Source organism: Ostrea edulis, chromosome 4 (assembly GCF_947568905.1).
Source record: "Ostrea edulis chromosome 4, xbOstEdul1.1, whole genome shotgun sequence".
Taxonomy (NCBI): Eukaryota; Metazoa; Mollusca; class Bivalvia; order Ostreida; family Ostreidae; genus Ostrea; species Ostrea edulis.
In genome coordinates, this window is record NC_079167.1 from 47,998,133 (window position 1) to 48,016,299 (window position 18,167).

Here is an 18,167-nt window from a genome sequence, read left to right on the forward strand (position 1 = left end):
TATTTGCATCTGTAACGAAAAAAAGTTCGGAAAACTGTTTGATCTACTTATAACCCTAAAGTAGGTCAAGGATGGACCAATCCGGCTGAAATACAAACTTACTCTTACACTTCTTGAGGAAGAAATTGTGACCAAATTTCAAAGTTGTACATGCATCTGTTACGGAAAAAAGTCCGGAAAATATGACATCGGACAGGCAGACAGCCAGCCAGACAAACACACTGACAGCGCCATAACATAATATGTCACGTCTAATGACAGGCGTATAAATTTTTTTAAGAATTTTTTTAATATACAAAATAATGAATTTACATTTAAGAAATTTAACAACACTGAGATTTTTTAAAAAGAGATACATGTAACAGTAATTCACATTAGCCTTTGTACATATATATATAATATATAACACAAACTCTAAAGTAGATCTGTACTTTAAAGATTCTATTTCATATACAGCTGAATCAAATAATAATGCCAAAAATTTTAATTTACTCTTTCATGCACAGTTCACTGCTGCAGAGGAAATATTTAGTAAAGAAGGATGCGTTTTTCAACAGCTTTCCTGCAGATTGGGCATTCGGCCATTCGATCTCCACACATCTGACATGTGCCATGGCCACAGAGGAAAATCATGTTCTTCAAACGGTCCATACAAACAGGACAGCTGGTCTGAAAATAAGATATGAAATGTAAGGACTTGTCATAAGGAATCTATGCACACAATATAAAAGCCCTATCACATACCATTCAAAAGTTATGAGCAAGGTTAGTTTCAGACAGATTAAACAAAAGTAATATCCCCCCTCCCCCACTTTAGTAACCGGAGCATAATATTTTTTGAATTCACACAACTTTGGAATGTTTGCATTTTGATATGTTTTAGTGTGGCCCTGCTACTTTAAAAAAGAATTTGTTTTCATTAGTTTCCTGTACATTCCTATGTAACTTTGATCTCCTATTGTGATCTCGTACTACCCCCAGGGGTTATGATTTGAACAATAATGCTGCATATCAATATGACTAATCTTGGCCCTGCTGTTCTTGAGAAGATTTTTCCCTATTTATTCCCATGAATAACAAGAGCAACGCCAACGTGGCATAATACGCCCGTAGATTTTGCTCAAGGAAAACATATTTTAGTGGGATTCATATTTTAGTGAAGTTAGCACTGTCCTCTGTGAGCTAATTCATTATTATGCTTGTAGAAATGGATATCAAGATATAAAGAGGGATAGCCTTAGAATGCGTTACTTCATAAATATGCTAACGGTTCGGTTTGTATCCTGCCCACAAGGTTTTCCTAATAAGTGATACTACGACCTTGACCTTTGACCTTGAAAAACAATAGGCATCTTCCTCTCATCATGGTGATCAAATGTACCAAGTTGTAAAGTCCTAGTCTGTATCCTGCCCACAAGGTCCGGACAGACGGACAGACAGACGGACGACGCCATACCATAATATGTCCGGTCTTCGACGGGCGTATAAAAAATGGACATGGTCTGCAAGGGCCCTGCTGAGATATGTATTTGATACAGTAATTGTAACAGATTGTTTTCATGAAAAACTAATGTCTCCCCAGCTCTCCAAATTGGAAGTGCTCCAAATGAAACCTCCTCCCTTTAATGTACTGCATGGTATTGAGGAGAAAGCATGATCAGGAACATAGACATTATGAACTCCCATAACCACATAGGAGAAGTGTTCACAAACTATTTCACACCTTCCACCCTTCAGATCCACTATAACTTCAAGGAAAATAATTCGATTCCCCCCCCCCCCCCCCCCCCCCCCCCCCCCCCCGTCTCACAAAAATGGCATTGAAGCATTGTACAAAGTTTCAAATCTATCTGATAAGCCATATAGGAGAAGTGTTCACACTATTTTACATCCTCCACCCCTCTTAGATCCACTATAACTTTCAAGAAAATAATTGGATCCTCCTGTCCCACAAATATGCACATCTACAAATGGCAATGAAGCATTGTACAAAGTGTCAAATCTATCAGATAAGCCATATAGGAGCAGAAGTGTTCACAAACTATTTTACATCCTCCACCCCTCTTAGATTCACTATAACTTTTAGGAAAATAATTGGATCCTCCTGTCCCTACAATATGTACATCTACAAATGGCAATGAAGCATTGTACAAAGTTTCAAGTCTATGTGATAACTCATATAGATTTTGTGACAGATAGACAGACAGATGGATGGACAGAAAGTAGAAAAACAATAGTCTCCCCCTGAAAGACGGGAGACATAATTTATAGCGTGCGTCTTTACATACATGGGTGGTACAGTTTCCCTTATACCTAGCAGAAACATACAAATTTCATAAGCAAATATCAAAATACTTATGTAAAACAAAAGGGCTTTTCCATTAACAAGCATGCCATTTCGGAATTTTCACCAACAAAAGTTCTGTAACATTACTGAATAGAGCACACTCACTTGAAATCTATTTTGTGACTTTGTTTAATAAACAGAACAGTTCACTAAGGTGTAATGTGCAAGCAATACATAATTCAATGCATAAGTTACAATATCATTATTAGAGTTTTAAAATTCAAATTGAATTATTTCCCTTTGACAATGTTCAATAGATACAGAATCACAACAAAAATGTTAACATACATAAAGACCGACAAGGTGATGTCAACCCAGAATTTATAGGTGTCTTCCTCTTATTGTAGAGTATTTCTATGCACAGCTTGGAAACTCTTGAGTTATTACATCACAACAAAATTGTTGATGGACAGACAGATAGACGGACAATGTGATTACTATAGGGCTCCATCATTTCATGTGGGGCCCAATAAACTTTCATTTCTTATTGTGGCCCCACTCTACCCTCCAGGGCCATACTGTAAAAAGGTTTATTTGCGTATCACAATTTTGCGAAAATACCCCAAACATTTTTTATTTGTGTAGTTCTTTGTTTGCGATTCTCCCAAGTCAAATTTTAGAGTGACAAATTAATTGACAGGTTTCAATTTTGTACAGAACAGACATTACTGTTACATGTGTTATCACTCAACAAGTTAACAGATGCGCAACACAGAGTGATAACACCTGGCCACCATTTAACATAATTAGTACTACACCTGAGGTGGTGAGTTATCCATATCTTAAAAGATATGGTACACAATTGGTGTAAATTTGATGCGAATTTAATTGCTTGTGATTCAAAAATACTTGCAAAGAAAGCGAAAAAAAAATCCAACCCATTATACGGTAATTTGAACGAACTTTAATCTACACTACCTGGGGATGTTTGCATCTTAACATGACTAATCGTAGCCCTGTTGTTCTTGAGAAGATTTTTAAACGTAATATTTTTGCTATATACCCACATGTAAAACTTTGATCCCCTGTTGTTGACTTCATCCTACTCCTGGGGGCAATGATTTGAATGAATCTACACTATGTCAGGAAGCTTTCATGTAAATTTAAACTTTTCTGGCCCAGTGATTCTTTAAAGGACCCACCCTATTTTTTTTTCTTTTTCTTGATTATCTCCCCTTTGAAGGGAGTATGGCCTTTCCTTTGAACAAATTTGAATCCCTTACACCCAAAGATAATTTGTGCCAAGTTCGATTGAAATTGGCCCAGTGGTTCTAGAGAAAGAATAAAAAATGTTAAAAGTTTACAGATGGACAAATAAAGACAAGATAAAAGGTGATCAAAAAAGCTCACTTGAGCTTTCAGCTCAGGTGAGCTAGAAAAATGGTGCAGACCTGGCGACCAGAAGTGAATTTTTCTTAGAGGAAAAACCAATTTCAATACTATTTATCATCTTTGAAAATTTCAAGTTGATTAAAAGACTAATCTTTGAGAAATCAAATAAAAAATATCTTCTGTTACTTCCTGTGAGGATTGGAAGTGATGGAGAAAAATGTTGGACCAATATCAGAAATCTATAGTCTATCATCCGTATTAGTTTCATAATTCAATTTCAAATAGTTTGTGAGAAATACTAAAGACAACAAGAGGCCCATGGGCCATATCACTTACCGGAGTCACCTTGGCTCTGCCATTATTCAGCTGTTGTGATATTTAAAAGATTTTGTATCTATTGTTATTCCTATGAAAATTTTTATGGCCCCAACCTATAGCCCAAAAGGATCACGACATAGCGGAAAATGAATTCACATAACACAGAGATGCCCCAACACCAATATGACTAACATGACCATGCTGTTCTAGTTAAGATCAATGTCTCATTATAGATCATGGTATAAAATGAAAGATTTTGCCATAAAAAATCTATGTACAAAATATGAAAGCTCTATGTTAAACAAGAAATGTTTGTAAAACATATATGCCTCCTTCGTGCAAAATTTAAAAGAGTTTTATACAAGTATCTTTTCATTGATAGTGCCAAAACAATTCAAGATATGGAGGGGACAATACCTTCCTATGTCCGGAGTGGATTGACTCGTGACCTTTGACCATGTGCCCTAACAAGAGGCCCATGGGCCACATCGCTCAACTGAGTCACCTTGGACCATATCTAAAGATTTTCCCTATATATTCGCATGTAAAACTTTGATCCCTATTGTGGCCCCAACCTACTGCCAGGGGCCATGATTTTACAAACTTGAATCTGCACTATGTTAAGAAGCTTTCATGTAAATGTACACTTCTTTGGCCCAATGGTTCTTGAGAAAAAGATTTTTAAAGATATTCTCCATATTCTTGTATTTAAATTTTGATCCCCTATTGGGACTATGTCAGGAAGCTTTAATGTAAATTTGTACTTTCCTAGCCCAGTGGTTCTTAAGAAGAAGATTTTTAAAAAGATTTTCCCTATATATTTGTATGTAAAACTTTGATCCCCTACTGTGGCCCCTTCCTACCCCCGGGGGCCATGATTTTAACAAATTTTAACAATCTGCACTATGTCAGGAAGCTTTCATGTAAATTTTTACTTTCCTAGCCCAGTGGTTCTTGATAAGAATATTTTTAAAAGATTTTCCCTATATATTTGTATGGAAAACTTTGATCCCCTATTGTGGCCCCACCCTAACCCCTTGGGCGATGACTTTAACAAACTGGAATCCGCACTATGACAGAAAACTTTCATTTTAAAAATGTAAACTTTTCTAGCCCAGTGGTTCTTGATAAGAATATTTTTAAAGATTTCCCCATTGTATTTGTATGTAAAACTTTTGATCCCCTAATCTGGCCCCAACCTACCCCCGGGGTTCAAGATTTAACAAACTTGAATTTGCACTTTGTCAGGAAGCTTTCATGTAAATTTCAGCTCTTCTGGTCCAGTGGTTCTTGAGAAGAAGATTTTAAAAGATTTACCTATATCTTTGAATGTAAAACTTTGATAACCTATTGTGGCCCCGGGCTTCCTACCCCCAGGGGCCATGGTTTTAACAACCTTGAATCTGCACTATGTCAGGAAGCTTTTATGTAAATTTTTACTTTCCTGGCCCAGTCGTTCTTGAGAAGAGGATCTTTAAAGATTTTCTTTATACAGTATAATCTGTCTAAACCGGCTGTGTGTGGTTCCAAAGAAATTGGCCAGTTTACACAGAGTCCAGAGTGCAGAATGTTGACAAATATGAGAGTTGCTTCCCTTGTATTCACTATCTATGCATACATGTGTAATGATTGGTAACGTTTTATTTAAACATTATATCACAAAAGAATTCAAAATGTAAAAATATAAATGTCAGTGTTTTATTGTCGTGCTCATTTGAAAAAGTTTCAATTTTTATTCAACAGTTTAAAATCTGGGAATTATTCGCGCACTTTTTTGTTGGTAAATTGTCGATTTCGTCTACATCATCGCCGTTATCAAGTGCTACATTACGTAGACTTAAGTTCGTCAAGTTTGTGTTGTGTTCGTCTAAAATTTGTCTTTCCCAGCTTTCGTTGTAAATGTATCGCTTTCAACTGTCTCAATTTGTGAAACGGAAACTGATGTAATGACCGGACATGGCGAGTTGTGCTAACTGCATATTATCGCTGTCTGACTCGCCGGAGAACTCCGAGAAGTCCATGAGGGGAAACCCTGCTTGGAAAACATAATTGGATTGTTGCCGATTTTGTTTCATTCCCAGAATGTATCGAATTCATCGATTAAATAAATTGAACTTTGTCTTTTAATGTAATTTCTCGTCTCTGTCGTTAGGGGGAGGGCGCCATTACCTCGTGCGTGGTGCTGTCATAATTGAAAAGTGTATCCCCCAAAAAATCAGGTTACTTACCTGAGGCTCCCTCTGAGACACCCTTTGTGTACACCGCGTGTGATCGACAAAATACCGACAGGGTGACTGGTTTAAATGCGATAATTAGAGCTAATTACGAGCAGTTGGGATCTCGTGTACACCGAATACAATTGACCGTAACAATTAGGGTGGTGTATCATCGAGGGGCCAGTTTACAAAGGATAATTAAAATTAATTAATAGCAGTTGGGACTGTGTAAGCCGGCCGATATACAGAATACGCAATATCCGGAGTACAGGGAATTATTAATAAAGGATTTGTTAAAGAAATGTTAGGGACTATATTTTTGGCCGGAATTGACAGAGTGCCGGAGTACTCAGAGGCCGGTTTGGACAAATTATACTGTATAATCACATGTAAAACTTTGATCCCATATTGTGGTCCCAACCTACTCCTGGGGGTCATGGTTTTAACAAACTTGATCTGCACTATGTCAGGAAGCATCCATGTAAATTTCAGCTCTTCTGGCCCAGTGGTTCTTGAGAAGAAGATTTTAAAAGATTCACATATATATTTGAATGTAAAACTTTGATCCCCTATTGTGGCCCCATCCTACCCCGGGGGCCATGGTTACCTTGAATCTGCACTATGTCAGGAAGCTTTTATGTAAATTTGAACTTTCCTGGCCCAGTGGTTCTTGAGAAGAGGATTTTAAAACATCTTCTTTACGTAAGGCCAAGTAAAATTAATTAGTAGATTATCATTCAAACTTCACAAAAAAACGGGGCGAGTGGGAGGATTTTATTTTTTATTTTTCGCCATGGTATTCTTGACCTCGAAAATGCCTTCTCTCATTGAGAAAAGGCTTTATAAATCATAATTACATGTGAATTTGGGTTTCTAAAAGGCAAAGTGAAACAAAGTATGTTTACGATACCGGACCGGACATAAAAATATCCGGAAATCGTAATTTTGAAAAATAAAAAAAATCGGGGCGGGGCGATTTTCGAGGGGCAGGCGGGAATGATAATCTACTAATTAATTTTACTGGCCTAATCGCATGTAAAACTTTGATCCCCTATTGTGGTCCCAAGACGGACGACAGACAACAGGTGATCAGAACGGCTCACTTGAGCTTTCAGTTCAGGTGAGCTAAAAATCAGAGAGGGCTACTTCATAGCAGCTACTAAAAAGCACTCGCCATTGTACCTGATCTTTGATGTCCTGCAACTGTTGCTGTAGCTTCTGAATGTCTTTAGTGTTGTCACGAGAACCGTTGTTCATGATGCCAGGGGGCTGAGGAGCTGGTGGTGCTATATCATTCAGTAAAAAATTTTCATTAATATTTGGGTAAAATTCATACAAGAGAACTTTTCATTACATATCTGCAGCAAATTAAGATAGCAATCTGAGTTTAAAAGAGGTTCACACCTGAATTTTGTAGTATTGTCATTTCTTTAAAAGTAAATTTTGAATTTCCACATGACTTGTGAAATTAAACAGAAAAACTGGGGTCAGTGCTTGTTATTGAGCTACAGTGTGTTGAACTAAATAATGACCTTTTTGCACTTAAAATATGGAAAAATATCATATTGAATTCCAAGTTCAAAAGTATTGTCAGAGTGTTTCATGATGCACAAAAGTTACAGTCTTGCCTCAAGATTCAGATGGAATTCAGAACAAGAGGGCCTTTACTCTTTAGAAATCATTGTTACTGTGATTTCTATACTTCTCCATTTTTATACTTTGTGTTAGATGATAAGTATATTCATATAACTACATGTACCATACACATTTGATAATTTAGAATTGTTTTAAAGGTGAGCAAGTTTTATCAAATCACAATTTAAACATTTTGCCTCCTTGATGTCTATTCCTGTGGAGATTCAGGTTAGAATAGCTAGGTCCTCTTGAGTGACTCAGTTGACCTTAAAATGGTGGTTACATCAAATTTTGAAATATTGGCCAAAATACTAAATTTCCATACAAAATTTTGGGTAAATTAATGTAGATGTTCTTATGAATAAGTGTTCTTTTTTGCAAAATATATCAATTAAAACCAAAATAATGAATTTCTAAGATTTAAATTAGTTTCTAAGTATTTTAAATTTAAAAATTGAGGTACATACCTAGGGGTATAAAAAAAAAAAAGATGATATATTGGATAAAACAGAAATGGTAAATTCATTCAGATTTAAAGGTTTTAGATTAAACAATCCTTCCCAAACAAAATGTAGTCCTTTTCAAACCCTTTTGAAATTTGAATTGGCACACAAATTTTCAACTGCATGCAAGGCTTGACACTAGGGCACATCTGACCAACAAAAGCTTGGTCCATTCTAGTTTTATTTTGTAACAAGGTAGCCCGACTGGTTGTGTCAAAATATCACATTTGACTATAAAACCAAGTATATATAACTGAAATATCTAAGATAACATTAATGTTTCAGTAACTTTTTAACCTACAGTACTTATCGTGTTTCGCTCAAATTTGTTTTCAATATATCTAAATGATTTAATTCTTTTTGTATTTTAGTCTCTGATTAGTCCAATTCAAATTAGGGAATGCAAGTTATTTTTGTATAGTATGGTTTGGTATGGGGATAATCCCCCTTGACGATCATGTTAGCAGCTGGAATGACTTTTCTTTCTTTTTAATTTACATCGCAGCACTGTTTTGGGCCTTCTATGAAATAGAAAGTCAACGTGTGCAACAAGATACTTCGGTTTAATGCAAAGATTGTTTTCTCAATTTCGATTAAGATGTACAGAATCTACTTGTATACAAATCACTGTTGTAAAAACTCAATACAACCTATTACATAGGTTAAATAGATGAGTATTTATAAGTTTTGTTTAAAGCAGATTTTTTTTTCAATTTACAAGTTAATTCTGAACATAAATACTTTTTAGTGTTTGGCACATCTCATTTTGTTTTAACATGCTGTTTTCTATTAAGCAATTTATATATAAACAAAAACATGGCACGAGCCTTGTTTACCTATATAACAAAGATTTGTGAGTGTTGTATCTCACTTGTAACTCAACAACTGATATTCAAATTTTTGTTGGCCTGTACATGCCCCTTTAAAGAACAGCGAAATATGCATAGCCTACACATATTTCCTATGAAGTTTGTAGCAAATTTCACCTTCCATAACTACGTTTACAATTTTGATAAAAAAAGGCTTTGTAGAACTAAGATGGCTGTCTTCATGTTTGACGCTTCGTTGTGGTTGTTAGGTGGTTGCACAGTGCAAGTGATTCGTATTTTTCAGTATTTATGTGCATTTTGATAAACAAAGATGAGTACTTTTGCCTATTTGCATTAAATCATATGACTGTCTTTCTCGAGAATTTTCACTCATATGGAGACGTCATCGTTGCTGGTGAAGGGCTGCAAAATTTAGGCCTATGTTTGGTGCTTATGGCATTTGAGCAGGGAGGGATCTTAAAAGTGCCACACCTGCTGTGACACGGCACCTTGGTTTTTACGTTCTCATCCAAAGGACCACCCCATTTAATATTCTCTTACGACAAGCAAAGGGTACTGAAGACCTATTCTAACCTGGATCCCCATGGGAGCATTATATTATAAGGAATTAATTTAATTTTGGAGCATATCACATAATATAACCTGGTTTAGGTAAGTTTACGATTTCTTATAATCCACTTTGCTGATTATAAGGCGTTAACTGACCCAAACCAGGTTATATTGTATAATATACCCCAAAATTAAATTCACTCCTTATATGTTCTATCCAGAGTTATCATCTTTCCTATAGTACTCTTTAACGTACTATACCCTCTGATGGCATATTTAAAGTCATCGTCTTTAAGACAACATCGTCAGTAATCCACGGTTTGTCTCGTTTTCTCTTACCTCCTGTGGGACAGAACACTGCAAAATTTGTTTGTCGGTGTGACTGTATGAACTGTGCATCCTGATTGGTAAGAGATTACAACACCAACTGTGGGTTACCAACGATGTACGACAACAGCTGTGCAGTTTATTTACAGTTAACAAAACTATAAGAGTAAGTTTGGATTTAATGTCTGCTTCCTTTCCGATCAAATAAAATAAAATTGATGCACAATATACTGATATATTTGTTTTTTCATGTCTACCATTTTCTACTGATTCCCAATTTTAATTTGTTTATACTGACAATGTCACCATTTTACTTCATTTGGCAAACTTCGGCAGATTCCAGTACCCTACATCTAGTCTCGGATGTATGACAGTAAGTGATATGTAGCTATGCCTAACATTTGCAATGTGGTCGTCTATTTATTCTCCAGGAAAAACTTCCACTTTCAGAAAGTAATGATCAAAATGTCTTTTAAATGAATTTATAGTTTTCCTTAGAAAACCGCTCTCTATTTCAAGAAGAAAAAAAAACCCATAATTCTCAAAGAGAAAATAGCTACATGTAAAAACATTGAGTGTTGTAAAAAAATATATATATATGTTAAAATGGACAGTATTTCGACCAAAATCTGGTTTTTCTGGCGGGGGCAAAACGGGAGATAACGGTACATAAAAGAAATTGAAAGGCAGCTAGAGCATGTTTTAATACTTGATTGCAATGAAGACTAGCTTTATGCTATTTTGTGTAATCTGGTACTTGTACTCAAAAGCTTCCTTAACAATCTTAAAAGTCCAAATCCATGAGTTAACTTTCTTTTGTTAAATTGTACTGATGATTTTGAAGAGAATCGTGATTAAGAGGGACTAAACAAATGACTTACGAGTTCCTCCACAACACACTATGAATGGCACAGTCTTATCAATAGATGATCTGCATTGTACACACTTTTTCATCAGTTGTCCACAGCCTTAAATCACAAAGAAAAGCAAAGTACAATAAAACATGCTAATAAACTGCTAATAATGCACCTTTTATCTGTTTAGTAAAACTGCTTATAATGCACCTTGTAATTTTGCAGTTTATCACTGACTTTAAAGTAAAAATTCCCCATTCCTCACATCAAACATGATCTTTAATTGTGTCAACGATGGAGCATTCTTTGTTATGGCCATTACAGAACTGGTATCATAAAATTAGAATAAATAATCTATGTGTCAAGGACAAGCCTTTAATGTTGCTTTGGACAAGACATAGACAACCGAATGAATGTTGTAGCTCAGAGACTTACATGCCCCTGGTTGTAGCCTACAGACCTTCCTTTGTAATGTTATGTGGACGCCTAATTTACGCCTGTACCCATATATTTGCACAATAACTTTAAAAATCATTTAACAACACGGAATATTCATCTTCACATCTAAGTAACCTATTGAGTTAGGCAGCGATTTTAACATGTTCATCAGTGCCAAGAATACCGAATACATGAAGATGAAGTATGTGAAGCCAGATATTCATTCAATTCAACAGTCTTTAGATAATTAGAATATATATATGATAGCGCATAAAGAAAATGTGTGGAAGTAAGGGCGCAGATGATGGGTAGATCTCGATCGTATCTGGAGTGGATTGGAGGACTCTGATCAAATAACTAAAACTGATTAGGCCTAACTAGTGCAAGGTTTTTATGACTACATATTCCTAATATGATTGCATATATACAAGTTCATCAATTGAGTATATATATAATCTATTTGAAATGTTTTGGGGAAAATCTATCCATGTATGTAACCCGATTCCGACGATGGCGCAGATCCAGTTTTATTTTAATAATATTGTTTGAAATAATCAAATTTTATTAATTTTGAATAATTACAAGTTTGGTAAAAAAGACAATGGAACAATTCCCCAATTATACTTTTTAAATATTACAATTTGTATTAAACCTATATATTGGGAAAATATTCAGATTTTGTGCATGGAATGTAAAATTCCAGTATTTGCAGAACATAAAACCTAACAATTCATATATCCTCCAGGCCTCGATTCAGAAAAACTCTTTACTTCTATAGTATGTAATACAATCATTTACAATTCATTAATGTTTTTTGGATCGAGGCCAGGGGATTGTACTAATTTTGTTGGTGCATATTGTTGGAAATTATAAATTTTTGCAAAAATAACACAACTGTTATGGGTTCTGCATGTTATAATTTCTATATGCATGAATGTTTGCAGAAAAAACACACTGGATTTATAAAGAAGATCTAAGCTATTCCATATACCATGATGGAATTTTGGAATGAAGATACTTTATTTTACTCAAAATTACAGGGCCATATTTGGGTATTCGTGGCTCTTGTTCTTTCAACATTTCTGGCCCAGTGATTCTTGAGAAGAAGATTTTTAAAGATCTTCCCTATATATTCCCATGTAAAACTTTGATCTCCTATTGTGGCCCAACCCTACCCCTGGGGGCTAAGATTTTAGCAAACTTGAATCTGCACTATATCAGAAACCTAGCTGCCATAAATTTGAACATTTCTAGCCTAGTGGTTCTTGAGATTTTTCTATATATTTGTATGTAAAACTTTGATCCCCTATTATGTCCCCACCCTACACCAAGGACCTATGATTTTTACAAATTTGAATTTGCACTTTGTCAGGAAATGTTCATGTACATTTGAATTTTCCTGACCCAGTGGTTCTTGAGAATTTTTTTTAAATGATCCCACCCTATTTTTGCATTTTTGTGATTATTTCCCCTTTGAAGGAGACATGGCCCTTCATTTGAACAAACTTGAATCCCCTTTACCCATGGATGATTTGTATTGATTGAAATTGGCCCTTTAGTTCTGGAGAAGATGAAAATGTGAAATGTTTACACAGACAGACGACAGAAAAAAAGGTGATCAGAATTGCTCACTTGAGCTTTCAGCTCAGGTGAGCTAAAAAGCATAGAACATTAGTACAGTACCCGCAACGTTATTCTTGACATTCTTATCGTGCTCTATCGTGCGTGTATCCTGTTGTATCGTGCGTGTATCCTATCGTATCGTGCGTGTATCCTATCCTATCGTGTATCAGGTTTTCCGTTTTCTATCATGTTTTGCGTTTATCAGGTCTATCGTGTATCGTATTTTGCGTGTATCAGGTTTTCCGTTTATCGTGAAAATCGTTTATCGTGTAGGTTCGGAAACTATCGGGATCATATATTAAATCTAATGAAAAAGCTTTATTCGTTTTGTTAAAGAAGCTATTTTTAGGAATCGAGGAAAGACAGTATTTTGGAAGGAGAACATAAAGCTGTCGATTTTAAGGTAGAAAAAGAGCTATATGTCTGTCCAGAGAGGGCGAAAATTTATCGCAATTTCATTTTAAGTAGTCTGTTAAGTAGGCAGTGGTTTGCCGAGCAAACCGAGGACAGTAAAACTGAAAGCTCCTTCCTCTGGAGTTCATAAACATTTCCTTGTCTAAAAACAATTATTTGTAATTAACACTAACAGAGAAATAGGAAGTTCCGATCTGAAAGGAAAAATCAGTAAATTACATTGTTTATTACATATATTTTAATAATGGTTCTTTTTCTTCCGATTTTGTTCACCTGTATTCAACTTATATCAACTACTGAACTTGTGCGCGTTCTTATCTATCTGATTTTGTGTATCACCCGTGTTTTGACAGTAAACATTCTCAGGGACATTGTATTTCACACATTTAAAAGATTAAGTTTTAAAAGAGTGCAAGGGTATATTGCATCTCCCAAAATTCTGCTCAATTGGGCACGATTCAGCTGTCATCGTTGTTTTTTTTAATTTGTACACATACACATATACCAATAGTCGTACGTGTAGATACTGGAAATTTATGCTGGTTTTGATGATTATTTGAATTTTTTACATGCTAAACACAAACATTTTAAAGCGTCTCTAAATTGTGACTTTAAATCAAGCCTGGTTTCGTATGTTTTTAATAGTTTATTCATTTTTTGTTAACAAAATATCAATTCATATAAATATTGTTCCAATTACTTATGACTATCAATTATCACTCATAGTGTAGAAATATCTAACATATGAGCATATGGTGTAGTGCAGTGGATTGTATTTAAAGCGGTCATTATGAAAATAATTGTAGTTGTTGAATGAGCGGTGAACTCAGAGCTTGATGCAAAATAACCCCCCTCCTCGCTACACACAAAATATTACTTGGTTTTATTTGATATCCAAGATAACAGACATTAGAATAAGAGAGCTATTAAAGCATGATATCACTACATTATATTACATTTTGTTAATTCCCTGTTTAATTGCTAAACGCTCGGCATCAAGTGTGAATGCCACAGGTCCTCGGAGATGACCTTAAAAACAGATGCCCCGTGTCACGGTAGGTGTGGCACGCTAAAAAACCCTCACTGCTCAATGGCCGTAAAATTTTGCCGAGCATAAGCCTAAATTTAAAAGCTCTTCACCGGTCATGGTGACGTCTCCATATGAGTGAAATATTCTCGAGCGAGACGTTAAGCAAGATAAAAATCAATCACTCCCTGTATGATTCATATATTAAACATTCAAGGTGACAATATACGTTTTAGAATCATTGGCTGAGAAAATTCATATAGATATCAAATAATGAATTCAATACCGTATATAGTTTACCTTCCGGATTTTAGTTGTAATGGCATTAAAAAAAAACCATAGAAATAAACGTACAACCGTGGATAAATAAATTATATGCTTTAGGTATATATTGAGTATTGAAATCCTTCAATATTATTATCAACATAATGTAATTATTTTGTACGTATCAAACTTTCGTTCTGTCTAAATTGTTTCTAAATTTACAACATTTCTATCAGGTTTTCCGTTTATCATGAAGATCGTTTATCGTGTTTTGCGTTTATCAGGTCTATCGTGAAGATCGTTTATCAGGTTTTGCGTTTATCAGGTTTACCGTGTATCACATCGTATCGTGTGTGTATCCTATCGTATCATGCGTGTATCCTATCCTATCGTGCGTGTATCGTGTTCTATCGTTTATCATGTCAAGAATAACGTTGCGGGTACTGTAACTTTCTGCTAACATAAGCAGACAAGTACATGGTCACAAACTGCATGCAAAGGATTCCTTTACTGACATATTATAGATGATATGCCCTATGATGCTTCAGAAGTCGGTTAATACATGTATATATAAATGAAGCAAGATATTAATTTCAATTTTGAACTTTTATTTAGATTAGTGATTTAATGCTTTGGACTTATTAAATTCACAAGCTTAGTAGTCCTTTGGTCAGTGAATATTGTAAGAATTTTATTTCATGGGAACGAATTTTATTTCATGGGAATAAAATTAAATTCGTGGGAATGAATTTTATTTCGTGGAAACCATTTTTTCTAAAAATCTCTTCCACCTGTCCTAAACCATACAGCCACCATACATTTGACATTCAGAGAAAGGAAAGCAACATGTTACAGGCAAGGTGAAGGCCCATAAAAACATAACACACACACATATAACTTACCATCACAAGCACACATATGACCACAGGGCAGGAACAGAGTGGATGCCTTCTTATCTGAGCATACAACACACTCCTCAATCTAAAATCAAATCAAGCAAAGTGGTGTAAACCATCAGTTCTCAATATCACACTACGAGCGTTAAGTTCAAGTTCAGTTTTCTTTCCTCATACTAATTAATCTAATACAGGGTTCGTACAGACCTGCATCATTTTTTTTACAAGCAATTTCCAGCACTTTTAAATCCAATTTTTAAGCACTTTTGGACAACATATGTACAATCATAAACAAGAGGCCCATTGGGCTACAACACCAACCTGAGTCAACCTGCTTCTGCTGTATGAAAAAATATTTTTACTCTCTTTACTCCCATAGAAAATTTTGAATTTATATAATGACCCCACCTTAGCCAAATGGGGTAATGACTTAATTAACCCATCTTGAATCCACACAACATACAGTACAGGCTATAGCGCCTGTTGCCCGATCCTATTGAGTTTCTCAATAAAATATGTTTAAATTAAATACAGTACAGGCAATGTGGATCCATTGTTTACTGCATTAAGATGTAACGTGGTATACACATATCATTTAATACTTCACCGCTAGTTATGTCCCTTTGGGGGGTTAGGCAAAGGTCAATCAGTGAAAAGTCAAGTCAAGTCAAAACACAGAATCAAAGCTATAATATTGCTCTTCTCCTTGCATTCAGACGGTCCAAATTTTGGTTGTCAACATTAAATGAGTTATATTTTTCATTCTTAACATAAAAAATGAAAAATATTTCTTTTTAAAAACGTGAAGCAGTCCCTTTACCTGCAGTTGATGGAAAAGTAACATAATTAAATGTCAAAGCAACAGATCAGACTTTGATCCCTTATTATGGCCCCACCATAATTTTAACAATCTTGAATTTGCATTATGTCAGGAAGCTTTCATGTAAATTTGTACTTTCCTGACACAGTGGTACTTGAGAAGATATTCAAAGATTTCACCTATTTATTCGCATGTAAATCTTTGATTGATCCCCTATTGTGGCCCCAACCTATCCCCGGGGATCATGGTTTTAATACACTTGAATCTGCACTATGTCAGCAAGCTTTCATGTAAATTTCAGCTCTTGTGGCACAATGGTTCTTCAGTAGAAGATTTATAAATGACCCCACTATATTTTTGCATTTTTGTGATTATCTCCCCTTTGAAGGGGGCATGGCCCTTCATTTGAGTAAACTTGAAAGCCCTTCACCTAAGGATGCTTTTGGCCAAGTTTGGTTGAAATTGACTCAGTGGTTCTGGAGAAGAAGATGAAAATGTGAAAAGTTTACAAGGACGCCACCACCGACAGACAACGGACTAATTTTGATCAGAAAAGCTCACTTAAGCCTTTGGCTCTGGTGAGCTAAGCTATAAAGCATCATCTTATCATGAAAGAACCACAGCATATAATAAAAAAGCACCACCTTATCATGAAAAACCACAGCAGAAAACGAAAAAGCCCAATATCATCATGAAACACATCCACATAAGGCAGTTATGGCGTTCCATAGTTATGGCGTTCCATAGTTGTGGGTTTTCTTTTCGACATTGTTAGGTTCAGGGGTTGTTTCCATGGAAATGAATTCATTAACATATATAAAAATTGTCATTTTTTAAACAGGAGAGACCTCCTTTCTATGATAATATGATTTTTAGAAAAATCTAATTAAATTCATCTCAGCATCATATCCCCTTAATCACATCATGACTACTTGACATGCAATGAACATCAGGAAAATAATGACCTGGTATATAGGATATATCCTAAGTTTCAGAATTCAGGTTTAAGATTTATCTTAACAAAATCACAAATATTGTGACAAGTTAAGGACTTGATTAAAAAAAATAATAATAATGGATGCATGGGTTGATATACATATTTTTGGCTTATTCTTAAAAACTAAATTTTCTATGATGTTCAAAAGTTGAAATATATTACCCCTCCCTATATAACTCTATACCTATTTTCTCCACTGTTCTGGACTTAATTGAAAAATCTTGGGAATAAAATACATTCCATACAGTAAATTGTATTCATTTTACTTATACAATGTAAAAACAGAACTTTAGGGGGCCATATCACTTTGAAGGGATGATAATTAAGCAATTGCCAGACCTCGTATAAAACATGTAATTCAAGCACTTTTCATGGTCTGTACAAACCCTGCAAGAATCCTTTAATATATAATGTACATCTCTTTCAAGTCCTCATCAAATCCCTTTTTAAAACTTTAGCATGTAATAATGAAAAGGAACTTTGCACAGTTCTAAAATTGCAATATATACATTTGCCCAAGTTAACCTTTGTTCTGGACTGGACTTGTTCTTTACACATCAGACACTTCTTGACTCGTGGAGAGCAGAGGGAACAAGTAGCAATGTGACCACAGGGTCCAAACAAAGTGTCTCTCTTCAAATCTGAACACACCATGCACTCCTCCAGCGACTCCTGGTCATTCCTCAGTATCACAGTGTTGGAGGCTGTACCATTAGGACTGAAAAAATTATTAATAACTGTCAAAGCAACACAAGAGGCCTATCAAACACAAACACC

At 35.2% G+C, this 18,167-nt stretch overlaps 1 protein-coding gene across 1 annotated transcript in view; it reads right to left on the reverse strand.

The window, feature by feature from the left end:
- Positions 1–419: 419 nt before the first annotated feature.
- Positions 420–18,167, reverse strand: part of LOC125670997 (E3 ubiquitin-protein ligase MIB1-like) — a 140,518-nt gene continuing 122,770 nt past the window's right edge. The window contains exons 17-21 of the mRNA XM_048906473.2: positions 17,916–18,108; positions 15,580–15,658; positions 10,939–11,025; positions 7,396–7,499; positions 420–669 (exon numbers count right to left, since the gene is read on the reverse strand). Of these exons, the coding sequence (XP_048762430.1) occupies positions 529–669; positions 7,396–7,499; positions 10,939–11,025; positions 15,580–15,658; positions 17,916–18,108 (604 nt within the window). The 3' untranslated portion in view covers positions 420–528. The remainder of the gene's footprint in view (positions 670–7,395; positions 7,500–10,938; positions 11,026–15,579; positions 15,659–17,915; positions 18,109–18,167) is intronic.